Source organism: Apostichopus japonicus, chromosome 16 (genome assembly GCF_037975245.1).
Source record: "Apostichopus japonicus isolate 1M-3 chromosome 16, ASM3797524v1, whole genome shotgun sequence".
In the NCBI taxonomy this organism is placed as follows: domain Eukaryota; kingdom Metazoa; phylum Echinodermata; class Holothuroidea; order Aspidochirotida; family Stichopodidae; genus Apostichopus; species Apostichopus japonicus.
The window spans coordinates 36,998,223-37,017,604 of NC_092576.1; the positions used below are offsets into that span (position 1 = coordinate 36,998,223).

Consider the following 19,382-nt stretch of genomic DNA (forward strand, 5'->3'; position numbering starts at 1 on the left):
CCTTAGAGTGCAAATTTGGATGAGTAACATTTGGACAAAACATAGATATCTATCACGAACTGGTACAGTTCACATTGTTAGTCTGCTTAGAGTGAGAATCAACTTTCTATGTCTATGATTATTTGTCTCCTCTTTTATAGTGTATTAATGTAATAAGTGTGTCTCTATTTTGTAAGAAAATAATATAAGGCCAACATAAACAACATGGAATAATAAATTGATTAATATAACGTTACTTCGTGTTCTAAAACTGGTAGAAATATTTGAAATATATCGCAAAATGTCATGTTGTAGTCTATAGTAAAGTAATTACAGTATTATATTTTGACATGTATTGCAATGAACAAAATAAACCATTGACTGTGTACGGTTGACTGGTAATTTCACAAATGTCTTTCTTTAGATCCAGATAACCAGTCTACTGTTGAAGTCATTTAGCTCAGCGGATGAAAATCATCTTATCCTGGAAAGTAGAAATCGTTTGCCTTTATTGCCCACCTTAAAGGAACTACAAATCAAAACTAACCTTGGAAAAGAATTTACCCAGGACCAAGTCATAGGATTATTTTGCTTTGTACAGCAATGCCAGCAGTTGAAGAAATTGTCGTTAGTAATCACATATTATTTACTGTAATTTAATGAACGATAAATTACCAACCTGCAAAATATGGAACTGTGCTCTTGAACAAAACTTTAAGATGGATGATCAATATATACATAGGCCTACCTATTATTAACGCGTACGTACAACAACGCAGTGATTTGGGGGTTTCAGTGTATAAGTAATGATGTATTGATTTGGACGTTTATGCTTGTAGATATATGTATTATTGGCATTATGAACTTAAAGCATTAGTTCATTTCATTCGTTTCAATTGAAGTAACTTACATGTCGATTATATCACTTACATGTCGGTTATATCACTACATTAAAGTTACATAAGAAATAACATATTTTCATAAAATGGCGTAACCACTTAACACATTCACTACCCACAAAACCCTTTTTTGTTTACAGACTCGTTGACTGTTTGTTACCTCTGTCAATTCCAATCGGTTCTCTTTCTTCCCTTACGAAGCTACGTGACATTCAAGGTGAGAACATATAGAAAACACTAAATATGTTACTCATCACAAGCGATTTGTGATCCTATTCGGGATACTAAATCGGGTGGCATGATTATACTGTAATAGTCAACGAAGAATATCAATGTGTGGTAATTACATTTACCTTGTAATTATGTACACGATTTATGTTTATTAACGTGTTTGATCTATAAACAAATCGTTTAATGTTGTTTTCTTCCAAGTTTCATGGAAACCGTCAACACCTGACTTGCATTTAGATTCTTCCAGAGGTAAATGGGTGTTGAACTCCAAGGAAGGCATAACACTTGAAGTAAGTCTTTGACCACTTTCTTGAGTGCAATGATGCCTTTATTGTTCGTTTGTATCATTAGTTTGGCAACAAATTATTAAATGTTCGTATAAATGCAAGACCATTTATCCAATTAACATCCACTTTGGCAAACGGCACCATAGCAACGGACACGGAATTTTACTAGTTCATTTATATGCATGTAATAAAAATACTTAGATAAAATAAAATACAAATGGAACTTTCGAATATAAATTACATTGTTTTTCAGTTGAGAACCACGACAAGCTTATTACAACGATGTATTCCACTTCAAATAATGTGCATAGGATTTTTCTCCAATAAAATACTAAAATTAGTAATTAATTAATTAAATGGTTAATAAGTTCCTGTTATTGGTAACATTTATTTAAAGAAAAGATACTAAGATAATTTTTCAAGACAACTTCAAAATTGTACAGAAGTGATAAAAACATCTTTGGATTTTTTTTTTTGGGGGGGGGTTGTCTATTGGGGGTACACAGAAACATGAAATGCCGTAACTGACATAACCAATAACCACACCGATGCGCGCGGTCTCATCAATCTCACGCTTGTCAAAATCGGCAGCTTCCCTACACGTAGAACATTTAGATAATGTTATTTTAATAATTTAAACGGCATTATTTTGATAATGAAGATAACAAAGTTTTCTAGGAATTATGTTCTTTCGCAGAGCTCCCCTCTCCTCTATGAAGTAGTTTTTTTGTAAACGAAACGGGGACGGTACAATCATTGCAAAATGTACAAGCTTGAAACATATGATGTTGAATACCAGTCCCGATGTCAAAGTAGAGTGGGGGCAATTGAGCATTTCCTCAAACCAAGTCCTCACCTCCCCTCAATCGGCTCCGGTAAAGCAAGGCTGAACCATTCTCCGTTTCGTCCATTTTCTGTTGGAAATATATTAGGCTAACAAAGTTCTGAACCGGGGTCAATTTGGAATCACTTGAAATTGAAATTGGATATCTAACGAATGCATGTCTGTGCTAAGTTAAAGTAGCTACACTATAACACAAAATATTTGGAATCGCTAGAGGTAAGTTATGTTGCAGAAAAAATATAAGTGTAATTTTTCTTCTTGACATGTATTTTGGCTCTAAACTTGCTAAAAATGCTAACAAGAACTATCTAAAAGTGTTCAACTTCCAAGGGTTCTGTACTCCTAGCCAAGTACAATGTACAGTACTAATTATCAACCAAATTTTCTTACTTTGTTGCTCAAACAGTCAATTTAAGTCGCTGTTGAAATCGATCAACATCCATTTGATAAATGATGAGATCACAACAATGGTTATATGACTTTAGTCACAATGCTGACTTTCATGAAAATATTCATAAATATTGATTTGGTTCATGCAGCATTCTTGTAGTTGCAAGTATTTGAAACGGAAATGTTTGCGTAGCTAACTAATCCCTTTCAATCCCCTATGTTAGCACTGTATGATCTGCTTCTCATTAGATCTTTCAAATATTTAACGATATTTAGCTGAACAAGTTCCAATGATTTAGTATGAATGAAATTTCAATTATCAAATAGTATTGTTTCTGTAATAAAAAACATAACATCTCCACCTAAATCATAATATATACATAATATCCACCTGTGTACATCTCCTGACATGTACTATTATGAATTTTTATTTGCTTATATGGTTGTTATACATAAATAGGGCTGTAGCCACTAGGAGAATGGGAACAAATATCTCCTCCAACAAAGTATCTTTCATAACACACGCACAGCAAAGTCGTATTCAAAGATGAAGTTAAAATTATAAAAATGACATCAAAATTGTGCTTCTAAGTCATCTACCCTTAAAATAATTTTCTGACAGGAGGGGACACCTCTTCATTGAGACTCTCCCACAAAACGATGAGTAACATATTTCCTTTTCCATTTCTCTGTCCATGTCTCCCCATACAGCCCTAAAACTTCAATAAGTAACAGAGGGTATAGCCTGTATGATGTCAATAAGACTCATATAAATACAATCGTTAACTTAAATGAAGTTCCGTGACCGGTGGTAGCACCAGTTTGAATATTACCCCCCTAAACGAATATTTTCTCAAGAGAAGGGTATCTCCCTCCCCTTAGACTCCTAACCAGAAAGGACATTACTACCCCCTCACCCCCCTTTTATCCTAACATCAAATCCGTACCATAGAGCAGAGTCTACATGGTGTTATGAAAAGTCAAAAGGCAAAGCGTTAATTTAAGTTAATATCCCTGAATTATACAATATTGTGGGGATGGGATTATCAGTTCCCCTCATAGATTTCATCTACCGTTTATACAATGTGAAATTGTGATACTCAAGGGAGCAATTTTGAAATATTATAGCTTGAAGTTCTTTCTATGTTAATTTGAAGACGCTTCTATTTCTATTTCCAGATCGAGGGTCAAAACAGTTTACGAGTTCTGTGTTCGAGTGTTGTGTATCTAAGGCAAACTGATTCTAAACCACTCCAGATGTCTACGATATTGCTTCTTGAAATTGCATCAAGTCACAACGTGAGTCACTTATATTTTAACACAGCCATAGAAATATTGCTAATTCAATTAAGTTACCATTCTTATAACGGTACATTGCATTATCACGTGTCCGTTACAAGCAACGGATATTATACTTCATTTAAGGCAACTAATCTGACCGAGATGATGAAAATGTTATTTATTCACCAAGTGTCAGTGTCTGAGTAAGTATTGATTAAAACAATTGTAATCAGAGTTCCCGTTATAATCAGCTCAGAGTATAACTGTTTTTACTAGTTAACTCCTCACGACACACAAAGAATAAACACCTTGATATGACAAAGTAACGTCATCATTTGCCTAAGAAATATTGACATTAACGTGATAACACTGTCAATAATGTATGGTAGACTATGAAACAAACACTATAGGGGACCGATCATTTATCTCCAAACGTTTAAAAAATAGCTATAATTAGAAAGAGAATTGGAACCCTGCAGACCGAGAGGAAAATATAAATCTATCATCAAGGTAATCGTTCCTATATCTCAAGTCTTGACCCAACACCCTCGATCCCTGTAACATTTGTTTAGGAAGTGCGCCCTCCATTCTGCACAACCCATCGCTATATTCCAATTTAAATATGCATATTTACGAAAGTACCATTTACCTTCTTTATTTATGGATGAAAAAGGACATTTATTTGGTTTGTCCAACTAATATTGGCTTATTAAATAATTGATACAAGTTTCATGTAAATTGATACAGTAGAAGGAACGTTTGAAAAAGAATAGCAAAAGCCTAAACAATTAAAAATATTTGGAAGCTTCCTTTCACGAGTACACGCAAACAACAAAACACATGTTCTCAAATGTAAACAAAGCCGCACAGTGAACGTTGATCATCTGCGCACGTAGACGTGCGTATAGATTCCCGCATGGCGGGTGACATTAAAATTACGTACACTCTGTGTGGAGATTCAGTTCTTTTACTAGTAACACGTACACATACGTGTTTATCATTATACTGTATGGCTGCCAATGGACTTACACCGCGTATGGTTTGCTGATGTAATTATATCGACTTACGGTAATTATAGGTTTATTTAAAGTCAACAATTATAGGCCTACGCATGCTTGAGAGATTTTGTCTTTTCTGTAACATTTGTCGTTGCATGAATGTCAAAATAATTACTTATTTATGTAACCTTGCCTGTCTGAAATGACTGTTTTAGCCTAGCCTAGGCCCTTATACTGGTTACGTTTGCTCTTCTTGAAATTGAAGCCTAGAGAAGCAAAACAAAATAGAAACGTCAGCAGAGTAGAAATTACAGTTAGATGACAAACCAGAAATTAGATCCAAACAATGAGCTTGTTGAACGCACTAAAGAACAAGTAAGGCCTAAACTCAAACATATAGACATCCGGCCATATGTTGCCGGCAAACTTCCTTTAGGCCTAGGCCTAGGTCTAATGTGTTCTAGTTAGACAACGTCAAGCCGAACAAAATAATTGTATGTACCAAGCTCATCTAATTAATTTATCTTTTTTTGTTATTTCTGTGTTATTTGAGACCGTTGCATATGTATTAGTGACCAGTATAAATTTCTACTCGTTTGCACCGACATCGTTAACCATTATTGGCGTTATATAGTAGGATGGTGACTTCGAAGTTCGGCCACTTAAGACTTAAAATACCCCAAAACTAAATCTTCTGGTATAAATCATTTGAAAATATACTTCATATGGTGGGAGAATTTTGTTATAGTACGATACACGGCCAAACTTTCTTTCCTGCAAACTGTTTTCACGTTGTTTTCCAAGAAGATTCTTCGTGATTGTGGAACTTGTATTTCTTGCTAGAGTATTGCGAAGTTCGGACGCGCAACCCACAGTGTGGCGCTGGTGATAAAATTGGTGGCGCAGTTGCTCTTTCAGTAATTATAACAGACTTCATAGATCTCCGTCATTTTGTTGACAAATTTGTAAGTAATTTCTTGCACACGGGTCATTTTGGAGAGAAAATAACTGTAGCTTCGTACTTTTTGGTGAAATTTGGCTCTTCCTGTAGTTTTTCATGGTGAAATCGTGTATTACTTAGGGGTGGCCGATCTTCGCAGTATGCCGAACTTCGCAATACTGACTATACTTCGGCCTATTGGTTGACGTGGTAGCCTAACGTTATAGTTGTAAAACAAACTAGGTATAACAAATGACGTTAACTTTTTAGGGAAAATAAAAAAAAGCAACAGGTTTGCGATCTGATACATTTCACACGCGTAAGCCTACAGTAGGTACATGGGTTCCGCGTATGCATGAGTTCCGCGTAAGAATCGCCGTCTTTTGCTTGTAACTCCGAAGATACAAAACAGAAACTCTTACCTTTTTTTGGTAAATCAATCACAAACAATAATGCTACTTTTCTAAAAGTTTGGTGGTAACGCACAATTCCGGTGATGAGAAATATATCAAATCCAAAACGGTTTTTTCGTGCGATCAACGATATTGAACAGTAACTTGCATCTTTGTAAACATGTCATATTTTCACACTATAGTAAAACATCTCATCAGCACCATCGTTGCAACTATTTGATACGATCATATGAAGGCTCGTTGTGTTTTCCCTCCATTCTAACGGGTGTTTAATCCATCGATATCACTAACTTAAAAATATTTTGTTTAAAAAACCCGTTGCTTCGACCCGAGTTCCGCGTAAACTACCTCGTACTATGAATAAGATGTGCATATACACAATTGAGCAGTGTAGAGTACTGCAACTGTGTGCGCGCGGTATGTACAGACGGTCAGGAAACTTCATGCACTTGTTGTAACTGTCTGCCATGTACATATGCAAATGATTAGGATGATTCCATTTCTATAGGGTTGAATAACTTGAATCGCAGATCTACTAATAGAAATATTTAGGGTCAACCGCATATATATTAGCCTAATTTTGTAAAATATTCGAAGAAATTTTTTATTTATCTGTATATTCTTGCTTGTACTGTTCACTGTGTCACTTCCTGTACGAAACTCAATTCAACATTTGCACCTGTTCGTCGGCGCCGTCTATTCCGGCGAAATTGTTTTGTTCAACATATTCCCCTGGCAACCACTATCAACAACAACAATTTGTTCTACGATCTGGAATTTGAAAGCGGTATTGCTCTGAATAACACAGGTATTGTCCCTTCAGAAATTTCAAATATTTGATGTTTCAATTGAATTGTACTTTTTTAACCCTTTAGAATAATGTTTCACATTCTAGGAAGAGAATTATGCTCAATTGAAACAGAACCTAGGCTCAATGGATAGGCCAATGTTTTGGCATAGCTGCAGACTAGTGGTGACAAACAGATTGCTACCACCCAGGAGTGGCGAAAGAAAGGGGGAGGGGTTAATCCCCCTGTCGGGAAGGTCTACCCCCTCCCCCACCCCCATCAGGGACAATTTTACTTTTGTCAGGGAGCAATTAGGCAAACAAATTATTATCGTGTATTTATCTTTATGATCATTTTATGATATGGATAAATGTGACCTTGATTTCCTGGTCAAGTATCCAGTAGAAACATCAGTCCCGAGTCAAGGAGCTAAGGAAAACAACGTCAGAGAGCTCAAGTCACCGACAATAGAATCCTGGCGCCACCACTTTCAGCATTTAGAAAAGAGGCTAAAGGTTTAAAGTTCTGTTCAAGTATGGAATCCCTATACTGTATCTCAAAATCTGAATAAAAATGATAGCGATGTGTTTAATTTCACTTTTCAGGTGTACATACAAAACATTTCCTGAAGGTTAAGAAGTGCATACATCTCCGTAAAGAAAAATGAGGTCAGCCTATTTTTAATTTACTACTTCATTTCACTAAGTTATTATAAAAAGAATGCTTCACCCCATTATGATTTTTTTGTAGAGCAATAAAATATATGCTGACTGGCAGAGGTGATTTTTCTTAATTATTGGGAGAAGGGGGCATGCCCTGAGCCCCTGACTACTACGGATCTAGGTAGGGTCAATGCAGGGCACCCCCCCCCTACCAAAGAATTGAAGTGCAGCAACAAAAGCAGTTAATCGGTATGTACCTACAACTTTTTTTCAAACAAATAGATAATTCCTTAACAAAATATTTAGGAACTATTTGCACCCTTAATTATATAAAATAAGGAGGAGAACCCTCCCCAGGACACAGATCACTAACCTATTTGACCCCACATGTACAACCAACCTACCTGTGCAGACTACATCACAGTTTAAGGCACTTTGGTGTAGCACATCATACTTCTAAGACGAGAGGCTATCATTCCAGGGATTCAGTTCCCCATGCCCAGTGGCCCTATACCCTCACCAAGAATGGAGTTTAAAATGATGAGATATTCTCTTGACTGAAGTTGGTACTTGCCTTTCTTGCTGCACCTTCATGTGCCAAATGCACACTACTAGAAACATTATCCCAGTCTATTAAGCTACTCCTTTTTATTAAATTTACACTCTTCTTATTTTATACCATAGCCTATTTATATTTGCAGACCACAGAAAAGAAAATTGAATGAAGACTCTGGTGGGCCATCCAACAAGAAAAGTAAGTGGAAAGAGATTGATTTGTCCATTCCTACTAGAGATAAAAGGAGGTATCATCACAAAAGGCATGTCTGTAACAAACCTCAAAGCCAGGAAAGCCAGCTTACTGACAGAAAGAAGAAATTAGCTTTGTTCACCAGAAATTATCGGAGGGAGGGGATGATTGACCAAGATCCAAGTAAATTTCCTACACCTCGAATCGAACGTATCAGAACCGCACTGGAAGGTCTGTCTTCTGGAAAGTACTCTACAATCCATGAAGCAGCCAGTGCCAATGGAGTACACTACGATCAGATTCAAAGAAGAGCTATAGGAAATGTAAAATGGTACAGACGAAATGGACCTAAACCATATCTCACTCTTGGTGAGGAACGACATCTAGCACCCTGGGTTGTCACAATGGGAAACAGAGGTTTTCCTGTTTCTCCTAAGCAGCTTAAGGACACAGTCCAAGAGCTGATCACAAAAGATGGAAGAAGCACTCCTTTCCGAAGCGGTAGGCCATCTAATGGTTGGTATACAGGTTTCCTGAAGAGGAATCCTAGTATTCAACTAAAGCCTACAAAAACGCTAAACAAGGCACGAGCCAAGGTGACCAAACAGGCAGTTGATGACTGGTTTAGAGACTTCAACTGTTTCATTTCTGACCTGAACCTTTTAGACAAGCCCGGGCTCATCTACAACTTTGATGAGACAGGGTTTGGACTGAGTGGCAAACCACCTAGGTATGCCCTTGGATCTCGACATATGAAAGGAGCACTGCCACAAATGACTTCTGGTGAGGGTAAGAAACAAATAACAGTGGGTGTTTGTGCCAATGCAGATGGCAAGCTTCTCCCTCCCTATTTCCTATTCAAAGGAACCAGACCCAATTCTTGGGATCCCCTGGCAGGTGCACCTCCGAAGAGTGTGGCACACTTTACAGAGTCAGGATGGATGACACAAACATCTTTCCAATACTGGTTCCAAAACCAGTTTGTCCAAAACATTGGAAATGAAAGACCACTAGTGTTACTGTTGGACTCACATGAAGGGCATATTGCCTATGATCTCTTCCAAACAGCAGAAGAAAGCAACTTACATCTGTACCGGTTTCTACCTAATGCCACACACTTTTTGCAGCCGCTAGATGTTGGTGTCTTTGGACACATGAAAAGGTCCTACTGGGATTATCTGAGGAAATGGGTGGCCCGTAATCCTGGGGAGACGATTACACAGAGAAATGTTAGTAGAATCATTGGCAACATCTGGGAAGATTTGGAAAGGCCTGGTCTAATCAGGAAGAGCTTCTTATCATGAGGTATTTTTCCAGTAAACAGAGCTGCTGTCACTGATGAGATGACCATGCCCTCCCTGACTTTTAGAGAAGAAACCACTGACACAGAATGTGCAGACCAGGTGACAACCAACGAAGCATCACCTGAAACCACAGTACACATGCCAACAACCCCAGATGCACAAAGAGCAGTGTCACTACACTTAACAAAGGCAACAGAACTTCTTTCGGTTAAGCCACAGAAGAAGGCTAGGCGCAGGCTATGTAATGAGCTGCCATATGATGTTACAAGTCCAACAGCAATAGATACAATGAAGGAACATCTCCTCAGCAAATGCCGGTCAAAAGCAAGAAAGGAACTCTTGGCTAAGAAAAAGCATTTCGAAAAGAAGGGAATTGAAAACCTTGTTCAAAAAAAAAATCTCAAGAGTTTAGATGCCCTATCTGTGGAGGAAAATATGAAGAAAAGGTGAAGGTTGGGTGGGTTGGATGTGACACATGCAACCAATGGTATCATATGTCATGTATGCCAAAAGCACTTGTAACTGCTAAAATGCTCAGAAAAAAGGAATGGTGTTGTCCAAATTGTAAATAGATTCTTAGATTGTTAAAGAAGATAATTCAATTCTTGTTTCATTGTTTGTAACTTGGGTATATGCAAAATGTTGAATTATTTAAGCTGGTATTCTCATCAATAGAATTCTAGCTATCCCATATATTGTTGCTTATAGCAAGCCTGGTGAGGCAATTTGTGTACTTTGGAAGATAGAAGCACAACAACATTCCAACTATCATCCATCATATATTTTCTTACAGGTGGACAAAAAACTATCATTGTACAGATAGAAGACAGTGTAATCAAAGGTTACCATGAATATAAAATTGCTCCACCTTTTGCCCTGGAGATGATTCTCCAACCAGAATATGCAAATATACATGACAAAGATGCCATATTAGTTTGGATGCCAAGCATCACAGAGGGAAATGTGTTGGAACAGAAGACCTCACAGGGACTATATGTGAAAGATTTAGTAACCCCTATCCCTCTCATCATTGGACATGTCCCAAGAGGCTTAGCTGCAGTATTTCGGCAATTACTTGATGAAAATTACTCTATAAAAGGTGTAGCAACGGGAAAGCCTGTTCCTAGCTTTCCACCTTGGCCTCACCCATCAGAGAAAGGGGGTGGAGTGGTTATACCCTGTGTGTACAAAATATATGGCAAACCAGTTCAAATTGGGGAAGTGATTAACAAGGTAAGAAATATTTTCCCAAAAGTTAAGGGTGGTGATGCTATGAAATTATCAATTGTCTAAAGTTGTAATCAGCCAGGGTAGTTAGTTTAATAAGTGTCATAATAAACTGGCTTTGTCCATTGTTATAGATTGATGTGTAAAAGAAAAGCCCATGTTACGTTTGATTTCTAATAACTAATTTATTTAGTTATTGGTAATAATTGGTAATAACTAATTGATTTCTATACCTGTGTATTCAAATTGATTATCTCCATTAATGTAAAATAGTATCAAAAAAAAAGTAAAAATGACCAATCTTTTCTTTCTTCATTTTCTTTTTTTCCTCAATCTTTTCTCTTTTTTCCTCAATTTTCTTATTTTTTTTTTTTGTAACTTTACATGTTAACTTGTCTTGACTAATTCTTTTGTCTATATTTTTCAACATATATTTGGAGGAAAACGATTTATAAGTATTGCACTTCAGTTTTTCTCCTTTTCCACAAATTAGATCTTTGGTAATTTTCATTGAAATAGATATAATACCATGATTATTTGATAACATGTATGTATTGAATTCTTGTTTAAAATGAACTTATCTTTTGTGTTGGAAATAAACAGTTTCATTGTCATTGTCATTTAGTAAGGACAATGTATGGTTATATTTGTTTAGTTTTTTGATTTGTTTCAGTGGACAGGTTATGACGCCAAAGTCAAATGGGTTATATCAGCAGTCCAAGCGAGAGGGGAATGGAAGATAACCATCATTCATAAATACTTATAATGGTTTCCTGCGTTGTGATTGGTTTAGCAATCATAACCTGCCCACTGAATTATGTTTGGTTCCTAATTTCCTGATCCTGTCAAGTCTAATTATACAGCAAGCTTATACCTCATTTTGTTAGCAGTGAGCACTGTCAATGGTATCATTTATTTTTGTTAAGGAATTTTATCTGCAATCAAATGTTATGATATTGCAACAAACTGATATTTGAAAAAAAAAAGCAAATAAAAGTTCAAGCACAGAAGGAAATTGTTGCACAGTTTTTTGGCCTAGACTGACACTCATCACTATTATTGTCCTGTTTGTGCTGCTTGCTGGTCAAAAAGCAATTGACTATTTCTACAGCAAAGACATCGTGATGCTGAGTCTACAATTTTTTTTAAAAGACATAGAATTTTATCATTTAAAAACAAAGCAGGCAGCCTCTAAAAAAGGAGTGGGCGGTGACACTAAATATGATTTCTTTTAATTTGGCCTAATAATTGATCTGAAACAAAGAAATAGTGTTTAAAATTGCATGAAATGAAACACAAAACCATGATATATAATATAAAACATCAAACTCACACAACTATCTACCGGCCTAGGCCTATATACCATCTAAATAAACTTACAGCTTACTATGAACGTTACACTAGAGGCAGTGTCAAAAGGCATCATCAAAACTTATGCACATTGTCAGTTATATGAACAGACTTACAATTGTTGGAAAGTGAAACACAATTTGCTAACTTTGAATATAAAACATTGACACACAAATGACACACCCTTTTCCTGGTAATTTGTCTCGAGGTACCCTCAAACTAAAAGAAATCACTTGAGGCATGCAGAACCGTAGCAAACTAGGCTCAAACGTGAAATACATTATTATCTGATGTAAAATTGTAGGAGACACTATTTTCAATGTTGGTATAGGTCCCGGGGGTGGGTCGTACAACTGACAAGTGCATTCAATATGCCACATTAATATTTCGCTAAACTGGTATGCTTAGCTATACACACTAAACGCTGTTAAACTTCTCTGACGATTTTAGTACTAAATTGCAACTTATATAAGTTAGACATTAATTTTAAGTCCACCAATTTCCGTAAATTTGGTAAGCCATCATAATATAGGATGAACTTTACCATAATGGTGAATAACTCATTGCAAAACTTAAAAAATATACCGCCATTTTTTTTACGCGGAACTCGGGTCATTACGCGCTATTCATGCACTTACTATTTAAAGTTCGTCCAAGTTTACTCTTTTACCAAAGCATAAAAAATTAATTCAAACCTCACATCTAACAGCACATTAGTTCGTAAGTTTACCACTTCGACTGGTTCCGGCAATGTTTTATGTTGAGTACGATCGGCGATCTTTTGTCGCGGCTTACGCGGAACCCATGTACCTACTGTAGGCTACGTCTTAAACACATGGTACCGGACAGTGCTGCGTTTAATTCAGGGTGTCAAGCGTTTCATTATCAACGTGTTAGCCTTCGTAATGTAACGTTACACTTTAACCGTTAGCTACGGCTGGTTTAAGATTCTCTTACCGTGAAAAGTAAGAGCTTAGACTATTGCAATATTATACAAATAATGAATGGTTATGAGTGCAATAGTGCAAATATTTCGTGAGTTGGAATGTTCCATTCAACGAGGCTCAGCCGAGTTGAATGGAACAGATTACATCTTTCAACGAATGAAATATTGCACGAATGGAAACCATTCATTATTTGTTTTATACAACATTTTATTAAGATGGGTAAAATTCACTCATGCCACAGATTGTTTTGAACACACAGGTTTCTCTGCTCTCTTACCATTGAAAAAAGAGCTACCAAAAAAGTATAACCCATGGTTCTATTTCATAGAGTGGAATAGAGCGGATTTTGCATGCAATCAACGAGCAATTGACCAAAGAAATGACCAGAATACAATTAGGTGTTGTATAAATATGTATATCCTCCGCCAGCCTTTTAAATTTAATTTAATTATTGAATCAGTCATAAAATTAGTTTCCAACTTATTATGTTATACTTAATACATTATATACTGTGGAGTGTGGGCCTAACTAGACAAATGAGGTAAAGTTAGCAGAGGTATAGTAAGGATGGGTGTTTATAACTAATCTAGGCGAGACCTAGGCCTAGGCTTACAGTAGGTCAAAAGTGAGAGATCAAAATATTACAGGTTAAACAGGTTCAAAACTGGGGGTGGGCAAAATTGAATAGGGAAGTTAAACTCAAATGAGTCTATACAATTACATAATAATACGATATAACGGTGGCTTCGTTCATACTGGGTAGGCTTAAGCTATGTTATTTTAAACCGGGCCGGCTATCTGGCTTCGCTACTGGTTTGTCGGTCGGCTGGAGAGTGGAAAGTTTAACATATGAACGCCACGAAATTAATATAGCCCTATATAATATTTGTGTCTTTACAATGATTGGAAATTATTTTATCTTTATTATTACGAAATTGATTGCAAGTAGGGTATAGGCCTATACGATAAATACACGTATCGAGATGTGCTGTATCTCCGGGAAGGAAACTCATTTGTCGCGGGTCACTCACGGCAGGAACGTTGTCGAGTCTCGCTAGTGTAGGCTGTAGGAATTAATGCACTGACTTACAGGAATAAAGCAATAGCATACATTATGAAAACTACAGAAATAGTAATGTATGTGCTAAATATAATATTACAGACCAAATATAAATATTTATGATATTGCTTTTTATTTTCTTCTAAATTTCATCATCTTACGAATTTTATTTTAATAAAAGCATCATTATATCATGGGTTTTTTTTTCCATTGGTATGCTTGGCAAGCAAGTTTGAAAAAGTCACCACTCTAATTTCTTTTTATTATTAATAATGCAAATGCAATAAAGTTCCTAATATTATGAATATTGAAATCATTAGAAATTACAGACAATTCTTTTTTATTCATTTTCGTGTTCGATTACAGATACGTTGGATATTCGTCATGTGTATTTATCCATCATGGATGAACTATAAGATAAGTTAACTGTGATATTTTTTCCTATTCTTCAGATTCCAATATCTGATCTATGCCTACAATGGTCCTTCAGTGGATTTGACGGTGAAGATATCAGACTTGAGTCCGGTCTTAGTTTATCAAGCCTATCATCAGTAGTGAAGATATCCATCAATGAAAAAGGAAAGGGAAATACACTTAGCGAGGAAGAAGTGATCGGATTGATAAACTATGGAATAAATTCACCAAGATTCAAGGAACTATGGTAAGGGGAAAACATCGTGACAGGCCTTGGTTGATAATGTGTGGGTAAGATTAAGAGGGGAAGGAGGGGTAGTCAGAGGGTAAACGTATGGGGTATATAGGAGGGGATAAGGTAATGGTATTGTGCAGTGGCATTTACAAGTCTTGTGTTGAGACGTGCGGTTTGAAATGTTGCAATATTTGGAATTATTTTTAAGCTGGGAAATATGTTAACATTTTATTTCACTACTATTTGTGTAATGTACATCACATCGTAAGGCTTTTCCACACGTTAGGATGAAACATGGTGAGTTTGGTGGTTAGAAGGGGGGGGGGGTGATTTTTAGTATAATAGGAACAACAAATAACTTTAGAACTTATAAACAAACTAAAACTACAATGAAAAAAAAAGATCAATTATTACTTAAAATCTAAAACGAAACATGGGAAGATTATCAAGTTTATGGCAAACGAAAAAAGTATTGTTTATTTCTTAATACTATTATTTGTAACAAGCTTTAACAGCTTTAATTAATACATATAAATAGTTAAAAATAGCCAATCAGCAAATGTTAATGGGAGGGCCAAATGAGGGGTGGTGGAAGGGTTGTTTGGCCATCGTAACTAGTGGCAAATACCTGTACCTTGTCAACAGGCAAATTCATTGACCTCCATGTTATTTATTAATGTACAGTAATGGCATCAGATATGCATTCAATATTTAAATATTTACTTTCCCTGCTTTCTTTACCTTTGAAGGCTTCACAACTGTAAACTGCCGTCATCGATCAATCCAGACATCATACCAGAAGAATCAAGATCAAGGAGTATTAAAGGTATTGTGTTTACATAAGAATTAAAAGAATTATTGACCAAGTGGATTGCTTTTATTGCAATGTTTCAGATTTGATCTGGGGGTGGGGGTATAATGAGATATATGTTGGTAAGAATGAATGTAGAATGGGGATCCAGTGGTAGATCTTGCATAAACAAACATACTATAGTCACGTGTGGTGATAGGGTGGAATGTTGGGGGTGGGGGAATTCCTAAAAGTTTCTCCTTATTTGGAGTTCCTTGAGCTGTTTTAAGTCAGCTTTCTATTAAGTCCCTATATATTTATTAAAATAATATCAAAGAGATTTAGTGTTTTGAGTTACTTAATATATTATTGTTTGGCCTATAAAATAAGGACTATGAAGTAAGCCAGAAGTATTAGGTAACAAAGAGAATACAATTATTAGTTGGATTACTAGTGATTGTTAATTTTAGTACTTAATTACTAATTAATTAGTAGAGAGAACATTTCAAAGGTTCATTTTACTGATATTTGACCCCTCTAGTACAGGTACATTACTTCTGACTGTTAACATTATAAGTATGTGAAACAAATTAATATTTAATCTTATGTATTGTTTAAAGTAGTCATTTATATCTATGATAATTTATTGATTTTATTATTTCATCTATTTTTACAGTCATATCATCGAGTGAAGCTCGTTACCTGGAGCTGATATCTGGTACATGGAGGAAGGTTTGTAATATTTGGTATTTTTTAGTAAATAAAAATCATTAATAATGTTATTTTCTTTCACATTTCCATGTGAAAGTGTTATTATTAGTAACATGCATAACAGTGAAGGGGTAGAGGGGTAAATCAATTTTCAAAACATAATCATTAAAAGCCAGCATCCTTGAGAGTTATAAACATATATTGTTTCCCGGTATGGAATATTAAAAGGGAAGAAGAGTTGATCAATTTACAAATATAATCATAAAAAGCCAGCATCCTTAAGAGTTATAAACATATATTGTCTCCCGGTATGGAATATTCCGGTGTCAGAAGATATGATTCTTACAGAAAGAAAACAATATTCCAAATTCCTAGTTCTCAATATCTTGCTCTTAATTCTAGATACATTTATTTGGATCTGAATGATTACATAATTCCAGGAAATGAATCTCGGTCAAAGTCATGTTCTTTAAAATCTTACTTTGTTTTGCTGTTTTTTTTTTCTTTAATCAGGGCCCCGTTTCATAAAGGCTTACGATCAATCTTAAGTTTGATATATTGAGCGTGTTCTTTAAAATCCTTCTTTGTTTTGTTTTGTTTTTCCATCATTTAATATGATTAAATTAGAATAATCACTCAACTGTTATTGTACTTGGAATTAAAGAGATTCTTCAGAATGCATTTTGTTAGTAAAAATTTCTTCTTTTTTCCCCCGTGGAAAATGTCTGTGCATTATTTTTTTGCAACATAATTAAAATGATGAGCTCATATAATATTACCTTTCTAGATGCATTCATTAATTTTAACATATATTTAAAAAAAAATATCGTTAAACCCGTTAAACCTAGTGTGAGAGCTTTACTTTGTAGGAAGTAAAACATACACATATAAAAAGCAAAAATTAACTAATTTAAAACTTTGTTTCAAATATCTGCTGAATTAACCGATAAATTAAACTACGATATTAACACCAAAATTCATTGTCTCTTAAACGCCTCAATTTTACATGATTAGTATCCTATTAAATAATTACTATTTATTTATTTCAACAGCCCGATGACATCCAGACTATAACAGAGATGTGTTCAGGTCCTTTGCTCATCCACAGAGACATCAGTGAGTCTATACAGAGGTCAGTCATAGAGCTCCTGGTGAAAGCATCCAATCATGACGTAAGTAAAACATAAAGGGATATATTGAATAAATACATCAATCAATACAAGTTAAAGTTATAAAATCGCTGAATGTCTTAAGAAGAGATAAGATCTCTTTAGTAATTAAATATTAAACTGTTTGAATTAGAACAAGGAAATACAAGTTCAACTTGATAAATATTTTTATGCTCTAGATAAGACAGAATGGTAAATACAAGTAATAAATATAAATAAAATAATAAACTACTGGATAGAGTGTGTAGGATAATAAACAATAAATAATCATTATTAAATTCTTTTTCAAGCTTTTTATTCAGCAATAGTTCCTGTTTATCTTACCTTCATTAATTTTTCGTACAAAATCTTCCCAGAGAGTGAAATATAAAATAATAATTTAAGAAAGAAAGGGTCAATGAATTGTTTCCTGTTTTACGGACTCGGCCGAATATGTTGCTTTTGTACCTTTAAATAAAAACAAAAATGGAAAGTAGTAGAATGCCTCAATAACAAACTGATAATTAAATATAAAATGTATAAATAATTTAACAGTTCACTAAAGAACCAATCCCACCTCAATCAGATCTTCCTTTCACAAATTAAATAAATTATATTAAAAGTAAACTTATTTGGAACATATTAGTTCTGTCTCAAACAACCTCCCCCCCCCCTCATCCCCCTCAAACACATCTTACATTTAAAATGTGTTAGTAGTCTGCATGCTCCCCCACCCTCAAACACCCCTCCTTAACCACTCACACCCATCCCTACCCATTATGACACTCATTGGTCCATTTATCTCTCACCACTTGCACACGCTTTGACAATAACATCATAACATTCACAAGGGTAAAACATATCCACGCCCTCTCTTGCACCAAGGCCCCCTACTAACACCCCGACCAAATATCACTTTACCTTAACACACCCTTCCTTACCATAACACTCCCCTCCCTACACCCCTGACATCCCTTGTACCGTCCATCCATCACCCCTCTTACACACCTTTAATTCATTCTACAGAAATAACAATGACTGATCTCTTTAATAAACCTAACCCTCTTGTTTACCCTTTAACATCTTGAAATGAAAATAAAGATAAAGCGAAGATAAAACACACTTTTACGAATAAAATTTACTTTTTTTACAAATTCAAACCACTAATTAGTAAATATTTAACAAAATATGATTAAAATAAACAAAATATTTTTTATTAATATTAAATTAAAACAACAATAAAGTTAATATTCCTATATTAATAATGTTATTATTTTCAAGTATTTATCCTGTAAACAAACATGATGATATTAATTCTATTTATTATTTTCCTTTCTTCAGATTCCCATATTCCAGGTGAATCTAGTCAGGTCCTTTAGTCAGATTAATAAAGATGGGAACATTATCCTCTCCTCTGGTCTCTCTCTACCAATCATAACATCAATAGAGAATATGAACATACAGACAGAGAAAGGGAGAGAAATGAATAAACATGAAGTTAATGGAATATTAAACTATCTACAACACTCTCAAAGATTCAAGGAACTGATGTAAGTATAATTAATAAGTATGTAAATAATATTATTAATTAATGAAAACACTAATAAATATTAATGATGTAAACAAGATAGGAATTATTTATATAGTAAATATTTAATATTTATTGAAGGTTTATTGATAGGTGTATGTAAATGTAGAAGTAAAAGACAGCAAATAAATAATAAATTGAATAAACA

General features: G+C 35.0%; 2 protein-coding genes across 18 annotated transcripts in view; both read left to right on the forward strand.

The window, feature by feature from the left end:
* Positions 1-19,382, forward strand: part of LOC139982257 (uncharacterized) — a 153,356-nt gene that overhangs the window by 25,549 nt on the left and 108,425 nt on the right. For 4 of the 17 annotated variants that reach the window (XM_071994931.1, XM_071994929.1, XM_071994928.1 and 1 more), the window contains 7 exons: positions 404-606; positions 1,019-1,095; positions 1,311-1,399; positions 3,810-3,929; positions 14,801-15,009; positions 15,747-15,823; positions 16,464-16,519. In XM_071994931.1, coding sequence (XP_071851032.1) covers positions 404-606; positions 1,019-1,095; positions 1,311-1,399; positions 3,810-3,929; positions 14,801-15,009; positions 15,747-15,823; positions 16,464-16,519 — 831 coding nt within the window. Of the gene's footprint in view, positions 1-403; positions 607-1,018; positions 1,096-1,310; positions 1,400-3,809; positions 3,930-7,655; positions 7,719-8,413; positions 8,467-10,557; positions 11,377-13,547; positions 13,687-14,800; positions 15,010-15,746; positions 15,824-16,463; positions 16,520-17,550; positions 17,671-18,987; positions 19,197-19,382 lie in introns of those variants that run through there. The other 13 variants (XM_071994930.1, XM_071994927.1, XM_071994926.1 and 10 more) reach the window with 10 other exon arrangements.
* On the forward strand, positions 8,473-10,561 carry LOC139982265 (tigger transposable element-derived protein 2-like). The gene has a single exon (XM_071994943.1). The coding sequence runs from the start codon at positions 8,625-8,627 to the stop codon at positions 9,762-9,764; it is 1,140 nt and encodes a 379-aa protein (XP_071851044.1). The 5' UTR covers positions 8,473-8,624; the 3' UTR covers positions 9,765-10,561.

Excerpts from the sequence above, each read along its gene's own strand:
- LOC139982265 (XM_071994943.1), top strand. The coding sequence starts at position 8,625 with ATGATTGACCAAGATCCAAGTAAATTTCCTACACCTCGAATCGAACGT.